At 36.9% G+C, this 10,364-nt stretch overlaps 1 protein-coding gene across 6 annotated transcripts in view; it reads right to left on the bottom strand.

Moving 5' to 3' along the window:
- Positions 1-1,277: 1,277 nt before the first annotated feature.
- Positions 1,278-10,364, bottom strand: part of UBE2V2 (ubiquitin conjugating enzyme E2 V2) — a 55,871-nt gene continuing 46,784 nt past the window's right edge. For all 6 annotated transcript variants that reach the window (XM_006086293.3, XM_023751927.1, XM_014453672.2 and 3 more), the window contains one exon: positions 1,278-4,042. In XM_006086293.3, the coding sequence (XP_006086355.1) occupies positions 3,896-4,042 (147 nt within the window). In that variant the 3' untranslated portion in view covers positions 1,278-3,895. The remainder of the gene's footprint in view (positions 4,043-10,364) is intronic.

The following is a 10,364-nucleotide window of genomic DNA, read 5'->3' as shown; positions in this document are numbered from 1 at the left end:
CTATCTGGCTTTTATCATTAATTTCATAAATGAACTTGCCAAAAAATTTTTGAATTGATCTTATGGACTACATCTAAAAATGAAATAGAGCCAACACTTAGGAATTTTTCTGGGTGAGAACACCCTACTACAAATTTAAATAACATGGCAACCTTTTCATATCCAATTATTGTTTTCTTTATCATGAACTCACTCCATGAGTTCCCCAAACTCCTTTACTGACAAAATGATGGTTTTGACTTGTCATTTATTTTCAGTATCACCAAATGCCTTCATTAATTTTCTCTTCAGAAAGTGCTGTTTTACTTTCAATGCTCCACAATACTTTTTAAATAGCCAACATTTTCAGTATGAACCATACAATTTCCATCTACTCTTTATAACTTCTGTAAGGCACATTAATTTTAGCATAAAAGATATTCTATTCCCATGCATGACCTGCTTTTTAATAAACACAATACTGGATGGGAATTCAATGCTAATGCTCTAATCAATTCCGATGCTCAGTACACCCATTCCCTTTTTTAATGTTTCCATTACATAAACAAATATATACACTTACCAAAATATTGAGAGTTGGAATCTTTTTGTGAAAATAACCAAAAATCAATCAAATTGGCACTGGAAAATTATATTGACACTTACCAAAAAAGTAAAACCAGTGCCTAATGATACAATGATTCCACACATATATGTCAAAAAATACACTTAAAAGGAAATCTGGGAAAAAAATTCCTTAAATACCTCCGAAAATCCAATTATTCATGATACTACAATTTCTCATTAGTACTTCTACTCTTTAAAATGTATGTAGCCCTAACTGGTTTGGCTCAGTGGATAGAGCGTTGGCCTGCGGACTGAAGGGTCCCAGGTTCGATTCCGGTCAAGGGCATGTACCTTGGTTGCGGGCACATCCCCAGTGGGGGGTGTGCAGGAGGCAGCTGATCGATGTTTCTCTCTCATCGATGTTTCTAACTCTCTATCATTCTCCCTTCCTCTCTGTAAAAAATCAATAAAAAATATATTTAAAAAAAATAAAATAAAATAAAATGTATGTAAAAACACAGTTATGTGCTTATTAAGAACCAACATAGTTTTTTGCTCAGGCTGGGAAGCTCAGTTGGTTAGAGCATTGTCCAGATATGCCAGATAAGGTTGTGGGTTCAATCCCTGGACAGGGTACACACCAGAATCAACCAATGAATGCATAAATAAGTGAAATAACAAATAGATATCTCTTTCTCAAGTCAATAATTTTTTTAAAAAAGTTAACATAGTTGTTACGAAAGTCTTTTATTTCATGATATGTCTACCAGCACCACCCAAAGCCATACACACCAAATCTATTAAGGAAAATGCATTATTTTCCAGCTGTGTCCTCTAAATTTTCCACAAAAGAAAATGAATTTTGTACATATATATCAATAGCAATATATATTTAGTGGGAAATGCTCAAATAAATTGGTACTAAGCAATCTAGACTAATAAATTATATGATATTCAAACTAAGTAACTCTACAATTATTTACCCAAATCTGAAGTGTGAAAAATTCTTTTAAAAGGATAATTTAAAATTATAAATTTGGGCATTTTACACGTAAAAGACTTAAATACCATTGACTATCCTTATAAATGTTTGTTTCAAAATTCTAAAAACTCCATAACAACTGCCATTACTTTAATACTAAAAAAAATTCTTTAAATTAGAAAGTAATTAAAGCGTAACACTGACCTAACAGGACAAGAACTTTATTTTTGTAATCTTTATTAATATAAGATCATCCCCTAGGGCTCATCTGCTAGTTTTTTAAACAAATTTCAAAGGCAATTTTACAGTTCATTTAATACCACACACTCCTACAACCTTAGCCCCTTTACAAAACAAAGGAAAAATAGCTTCAAAACTGTTGTCTTAGAAATGTTACTACAATTAAGAGTGGTTCAGCATTAACTTCTATAATCAACTAGTGTGTCTTAGATTGCCACGTACATCTTGATTGTGACATGCAAAATGGATCTTGCTTTTGCATGCAGATTTCAGCAGAGATCCACAGTCCCAAAACAAAAAGGGGAAACAAACATTACAGGGCCAACTCAAACATATACTTGAGGGGGGAAAACAACAGAAAAACCTTCACAATTAGTGGATATGGGGAAAGAAAAGAGGACAAGATCAAGGTACTCAGATTCTCAGCCCACCAATGTATGAATAATTTAACAACATTCAGCACCCATGTATGATAAGACACATTTTCGAAGTGGAAAAGAAGTTTTTAAAGAGAATGACTTAGACCATCAGTAACCATCAGACTCCTGTGTATATCAGTGTAATTCAACTTAATCTCCCTTAACAATTTAAAAGTTTTCAGAATGTATTCCAAGGTAATAGTTCATTTCAAACCTATTTTAATAAATTACACGTGCACTAATTTGTATCTATATATTCTCTATGTCATTTTAAACATCTTTGATAATTAAAATAGAACAGCCATGTTGAAATTAAAAGTTTAGACAAACTATTATTAATGACTAAGAAAAGTAGCTCAAAGCTTTAGATATGAATGAACCTGACAAAAACATGTCAGGGCCTATTTTAAGAAATCTGTCCTTGTTACCAGACCACCTTTCTATTTTGTACAGTGAACCCATAAGAAAAGAGTATTTTCAACAAAGTAGTATACCTAGTGCTTTGAAATGAAAAACAATTACTTAAAACCTCTCACTTTGGTAAAAGCAGAACATCAGTTCAGAATTACACAGATGCCAAAGTGAAAGACAAGTGGAATGGATAAATCCATCCCAGTCAGTAATAAAAGCATTGGGAGAAAAAATGTCACAAAAAAAAAGTTATGAATCAAAAATAGAATGTATATTTGGATAATTACAATCTATAATTCTATAAAAATTGCTAAAATTCAAGCATCTTTTAAATATATTTCTGGTGAAATCAAAGTCAAAATATAATACTTGGGATTCCTCCTTCTGCAAAGAAGAAATTAAATTAATCAAGTAATTTGTTCTCTAAAATACTCTGCAAATTCCAATTTACAAGAAGCATACAAAACATGATAAACAATAAAAACTTTTATATGGATGAAAACCTGCAATTCCAATCTTTGCTACCTCAGCAAGGTACTGTCCATATACCACATCAATATAATAGAAATGGCACAGTTTCTGAGAACACAATCCACATTTTATTTACATTTTAAGACTAACTTTAATCTCAAAAATCACATATCCATTCACCTATTTCCTTTTTGTTGATTTCATTTCAACTTAAATGCATGGTTTGTCAAACAAAGACTGTAAACAAATATTTACCATGTCTTTTACATGTAACACACAGAAATAGCTTTTAACAGAAATTCATTGACCTTCCCCATGACATTTTTTTATTATAAATACAGATATGAAAACAATCCTGAACATATTTTTTATACTACCGGTAGTCAAAACCCACACCACTTCAAAAATTAAAACAATTTGAGACAATATTCATTGTACCTGCTACTTTAGACAATTTAAATTGAAGCTCTTTCACTAAGCAAGATGGAGAAAGCATGCCATTTCTTTTTCCTTCTTGGGATTTTTACTTTTTAGTAAAAATCACCATACTTTCGTCTTGTAAACCTGAATTCTGTTTTGAATACTCCAGATTTATGTTTAAATGACAGTGCTTTAAAAAAAAAAATTGTGCTGCATTTTTTCTCCTGTTACCTGAAAACATAATGTGTATACATATATTAAATATATTCTTACAACTGTCCAGGTCATATTTACCAGCTGGCATTCTTTTACTTAATGTGTGGGTATTTTGCATTGTGATATTTAATCAAGACATTAACATGAGTAGAAGATTGTTGATTTAAGACAAGTTTGAGATCCACTAAAATTAATTGTTGTATGTTTGTCCTTCTGGTGGCTGTGGAAGCTTCATATTTTCTTTGGACATCATTAGACGTCTTAGTTCTTGAAGTACAACTTTAATGCTATATGAATTTTGCCATTTTGCTAATACTGGTATGCTCCGTGCATCTACCTGGAAAGAAGAAAAAAGAATAAAATCCATTACCAGTCTAAAGTAGTATGGCATCAATTTATTAACTATTTAAATAAGTCCATTTAAAAATTCATATCCTGGCTCTATTTTCACAAAAGTTATTATTATTTTAATGTAATATTTAGGGAAAATATTCCTTCTTTAACAGGTGTTTCCAAGTAATTTATGTCTTTTATGTATTTGTGCTTTTCTATATTTTACAAATAAACACGTAGTGAACTTTAGTTGTCAGAAATTTTTAAAATGTTGTATTAAATAGCTACACTGTAAATATATTTGGCAATTCCTTCCTGATGAAATAAGGTGAGAAGGTTCCTCTCCATTTCCAACACTGCTACCCGAAATCTGGGCAATTATCTCCACTGGGATTTAGGAAAGAACTGTGCACCTGACTAATCTTCCACTATGCAAGACTGACAGAATGGGGTTGGAGCGCCTTCCAAGTCTCATTCCCAAGTAACTGCCATCACTTGACAGTTCCCCTGGAATGCCAGTCACAGGACTTTTCTCTATCTGACCTCAGAACTCACCCACTGGGTACTGCCTATTCTGCCACCAACCCACTGCCACCCTTATGCCTGGCATTGAAAGTAGTGCCAACTGTTTAACATCTCTACTGCCTGGAGAGGCAGTAACAGGGCAAAAAGGAAGGGGACCAAAATGCTTCAGAGGGTATCTACTGATACCCATAGGGAGTCTGAAAAGTTCTAACATATGCCTGTAAATCTAGAAGACCACACACTTGTAAGGCTGTGCACAGGCTCATGAAAGATCTGACCTTGAGCAATATACAAAAAAAGTTTATGTACCATAACCAAAGTGGGATTCACCCCAGAAATGCAAGATTGGTTCAATAGTTTAAAAAGTCAATCACAGAGACACAACACACAGGAGCACCTGCCCCCCACCCCAGCGGACACAACACTTTGGCCAGTGCTGGGCCTCTAGTATAATATAAGTGGTAAAAAAAAAAAATATATATATATATATATATGTGTGTGTGTATATATGTACATGTATATATGTATATATATATATGTAGTATAATATAAATTATACTACATATATATATATATATTCTCTGTATTCCTTTGTAATGGATTGACAAATATTCCTTTAAGAATATTACAGAGAACCAAGATGGCGGCATAAGGTATAGACCTGTGCGTGCTGCCTCCCACAACAACATTGAAACTACCGTCGGAGAGCGAGGGTGGCTTTCTCGCAGAGCTGCTCGCCAGCACTCGGGGACACGGAGACGCGGAGTCACTGACGACAACCATTGCTGTTCGCCACGCCCTGGTGATTCTGAGACCCCGCCCTACTCAATTTACATCCCCACCCAAGCTGTGCCAGTGGCACAAAAGGAACCACCTGCGCTTTTGCAGCCTAACCCAACAAATTGCATATTTCAACTCCTCGCATCCATAAGGGACACACTCAAGAAGCAGAATCAGGGGAAAAACCAAGATGGCGGCATAGGTAAACACCGGAATTTGCCGCCTCAAACAACCACTTCAAAAATACAACTAAAAGACGGAACGGACATCACCCAGAACCGCAGGAAGGCTGGCTGAGGAGAGATTCTACAACTAGAAGGAAAGACAACAGCATACCGAGGCTCAGAGGAGGCGCAGTGTGGAAAATACTAAGGTGCGGAGGTGCGCGTGGAGCGGGCTGGTGGCTGAGGGCGCGGTTGTCGTTTTCAATCGGGAAGGAGTCACAGACTCTGAGCTCCAGTTCCGGGCGAGTCTCTAGGGACCCAGACTCAAACGGGAGAAGCGGGACTGTCTGGCATCGGTGGGAATGCGAGGGCAGCTTTCTCTCCGAGGTTTGCAGCAGTTGCTGGGAATCTGAGAAGCAGAGCCTCTGGGAACGGGACTGAAGGCAGCCATAACTGCTCCCTCCGCCCGCCCTGTCGATCCCGTGCAACCCGCCCCGCCCCGCCCCGCCCAAGCCCTGCACAGAGCCTTTTGCTGGATAGCCTCAGGCAAAGGCTAGATTAGCACCTCTCCAGAGGACAGAAGTTTTCCCACTGCAGACACAGCTGATTCTCACAGCCAGTCTGCCTGGAGGTCAAATCCCTCTAGTATTAACTACAACAATCAAGGCTTAACTACAACAAGACTGCACACAAAGACCACTAGGGGGTGCACCAAGAAAGCATAAAAAATGCGAACACAAAGAAACAGGACAAAACTATCAAGAGAGGATATTGAATTCAGAACCACAATTTTAAGGTCTCTCAAGAACTGTCTAGAAGCCACCGATAAATTTAGTAAGGCCCTCGAAAAGACTGGTGAGACCGCCGACAAACTTATTGAGATCTACAAGAAATCTAATGAGACCCTCGATGCTGTGATAAAGAACCAACTAGAAATTAAGCATACACTGACTGAAATAAAGAATATTATACAGACTCCCAACAGCAGACCAGAGGGTCGCAAGGATCAAGTCAAAGATTTGAAATACGAAGAAGCAAAAAACACGCAACCGGAAAAGCAAAACGAAAAAAGAATCCAAAAATACGAAGATAGTGTAAGGAGCCTCTGGGACAGCTTCAAGTGTACCAACATCCGAATTATAGGGGTGCCAGAAGATGAGAGAGAGCAAGATATTGAAAACCTATTTGAAGAAATAATGACAGAAAACTTCCCCCACCTGGTGAAAGAAATAAGACTTACAGGTCCAGGAAGCGCAGAGAACCCCAAACAAAAGGAATCCAAAGAGGACCACACCAAGACACATCATAATTAAAATGCCAAGAGCAAAAGACAAAGAGAGAATCTTAAAAGCAGCAAGAGAAAGAAACTCAGTTACCTTCAAGGGAGTACCCATAGGACTGTCAGCTGATTTCTCAACAGAAACTTTGCAGGCCAGAAGGGAATGGCAAGAAATATTCAAAGTGATGAATACCGAGAACCTACAACCAAGATTACTTTATCCAGCAAAGCTATCATTCAGAATTGAAGGTCAGATAAAGAGCTTCACAGATAAGGAAAAGCTAAAGGAGTTCATCACCACCAAACCAGTATTATATGAAATGCTGAAAGGTATCCTTTAAGAAGAGGAAGAAGAAAAAAAGGTAAAGATACAAATTATGAACAACAAATATGCATCTATCAACAAATGAATCTAAGAATCAAGTGAATAAATAATCTGATGAACAGAATGAACTGTTGATTATAATAGAATCATGGACATAGAAAGGGAATGGACTGACTACTCTTGGCGGGGGGGGAAGGGGTGTGGGAGATGCGGGAAGAGACTGGACAAAAATCGTGCACCTATGGATGAGGACAGTGGGTGGGGAGTGAGGGCGGAGGGTGGGGTGGGAGCTGGAAGGAGGGGAGTTATGGGGGAAAAAAAGAGGAACAAATGTAATAATCTGAACAATAAAGATTTAATTAAAAAATAAAAGTTGATATTAAAGCTAAAAAAAAAACAAAAACAAAACTCAATCAGGAAGAACCAGAAAACTTGAGTAGGCCACAACTGATGAAACTGAAGCAGTAATTTTAAAACTTCCAGCAAAGAATAGTCCTGGACCGGATGGTTTTATAGGTGAATTTTACTAAACATCCAAAGAAAACTAACACCTATGCTCCTCAAACTATTTTTTAAAAAAATACAAAAGGAAGGAACACTTCCAAGCTCTTTATACAAAGCCAACATTATCCTAATTGCAAAACCAGATAAAAACACTACAAAGAAAGAAAATTACAGGCCAATATCCCTGATGAACACAGATGCTAAAATCAACAACAAAATATTAGCAAATTGGATCCAGCAATATATCAAAAAGATCATACACCATGATCAAGTAAGACTTATTCCAGGGATGCAAGGCTGGTACAATATTTGCATATCAATAAATGTGATACGTCACATAAACAAATTGAAAGATAAAAACCACGTGATCATATCAATAGATGCAGAAAAAGCATTTGACAAAATCCAACACCCTTTTTTGATAAAAACTCTCAGTAAAATGGGAATAGAGGGATCACACCTCAACATAATAAAGGCCACATATAACAAACCTACAACCAACATAATACTCAGTGGGAAAAAACTAAAAGCGTTTCCCATAGGAAGAGGTGACAAGACAAGGATGTCCCCGTTCACCACTCTTCTTCAATACTAGAAGCCCGATGCATGAGGGACTTCTCGGGATGTCGGACTGCCGGTTTCAGCCAGATCCCTGCAGGCCAGACCAAGGGACCCCACCAGTGCAAGGATCCGCACACCGGGCCTCTAGTATGCATATAAGATCTTTGGTTAATCACTTCCCGCCCTCCCCCTTCCCCCTCCCCTCTGAGATTCATCAGTCTGTTCCATGTTTCCATGCCTGTGTGTTGAGCGTCTGCCCCCAGTGGTCAGTGCACGTCATAGCTACTGGTCGAATGGTTGGACAGTCGCTTAGGCTTTTATATATATAGATAGATAGTACTGGAAGTCCTAGCCATCAAATAAGAAGAGATAAAAGGCATCCAAATTGGAAAGAAGTAAAACTGTCATTATTCACAGTTGACATGATATTGGTACATAGAAAACCCTAAAGACTCTACCAAAAAACTACTAGACTTAATAAATGAATTCAGCAAGGTAACAGGATACAAAATCAACATCCACAAATCAATGGCATTTTTATATACCAATAATAAGACTCTCAGAAAGAGAAACTAAAAAAGCAATCCCATTTATCATTGCAACAAAAAAATTAAGGTACCTTGAAATAAACTTAACCAAGGAGGTAAAAGACCTGTACTTAGAAAATTATAGGGCATTGCAAAAAGAATATAGGAAGATACAAACAAATGGAAGCATATACCATGTTCATGGATTGGAAGAATTAACATCATTAAAATGTCTATACTACCCAAAGCAATCTACAGATGCAATGCAATCCCTATTAAAATACCAATGGCATATTTCACAAAGCTAGAACAAATACTCCAAAAATTTATATGGAACCATGAAAGACCCCGAATAGCTGCAGCAATCTTAAGACAGAAGAACGAAGTAGGAGGGATCACAATACCAGATATCGAACTATATTACAAAGCCATTATAACCAAAACAGCCTGGTACTGGCAGAAGAACAGGATATAGACCAATGGAAGAAAACAAAGAACCAGGAAATCAACCCAAGCCTTTATGCTCAATTAATATTTGACAAAGGAGGCAAGAGCATACAATGGAGTCAAGACAGTCTCTTCTATATGAAAAAAATAAATAAATAAATAAAACTAGACCACCAACTTAAACCACACTCAAGAATAAACTCAAGGTGGATAAATGACTTTAATGTAAAGCATGAAACCATAAAAATCTTAGAAGAAAACATAGGCAGTAAAATCTCAGATATCTCATGTAGCAATATGTTTATAGATACATTTCCTAGGGCAAAGGAAACTAAGGAGGTAATAAACAAACTGGACTACATCAAAATAAAAAGCTTCTGCACAGCAAAAGAAACCATCAACAAAACAACAAGAGAGCCCACTGCATGGGAGAATATATTTGCCAATGTTACATCCGATAAAGGTTTAATCTCTAAAACTTATAGGGAACTCATACAACTTAACAAAAGGAAGATAAACAATCCAATCAAAAACCGGGCACAGGACCTAAATAGACACTTTCGAAAGTGGACATACAGAAGGCCCAGAGGCATATGAAAAAATACTCAAAGTCACTAATCACCCAAGAGATGCAAATCAAAACAACAATGAGGTACCATGTCAACCTGTTAGAATGCCTAACACCAACAAATCAACAAAGGACAAGTGCTGGCGAGGATGTGGAGAATGCAGATTGGTGCAGCCACTATGGAAAACAGTATGGAGTTTCCTCAAAAATTAAAAATGGAACTCCCATTTGACCCAGTAATCCCACTTCTAGGAATATATCCCAAAAAATCAGAAACACCAATCAAAAAGAATATATGCACCCCTGTTCATAGCAGCACAATTTACAATAGCTAAGATTTGGAAACAGCCTAAGTGCCCATCAGTAGATGAGTAGATAAAAAACCTGTAGCATATCTACACAATGAAATACTACGCTGCTATAAAAAAGAAGGAATTCTTACCATTTGTAGCAGCATGGATGGAACTGGAGAGCATTATGCTAAGTGAAATAAGCCAGACAGTGAAAGAAAAATACCACATGATCTCACTCATTTATGGATAATAAAGAACATTATAACCTGATGAACAAAAAGATAGACACAGAGGCAGAGAAGCATCGAACAGACTGTCAAATTACAGCAGGAAGGCTGGGAAGTGTGTGTGTG

This window comes from Myotis lucifugus, unplaced genomic scaffold, assembly GCF_000147115.1.
Source record: "Myotis lucifugus unplaced genomic scaffold, Myoluc2.0 scaffold_27, whole genome shotgun sequence".
In the NCBI taxonomy this organism is placed as follows: domain Eukaryota; kingdom Metazoa; phylum Chordata; class Mammalia; order Chiroptera; family Vespertilionidae; genus Myotis; species Myotis lucifugus.
Note: the sequence above shows the minus strand (reverse complement) of the source record. Positions and strands in the feature narration are given on the sequence as shown.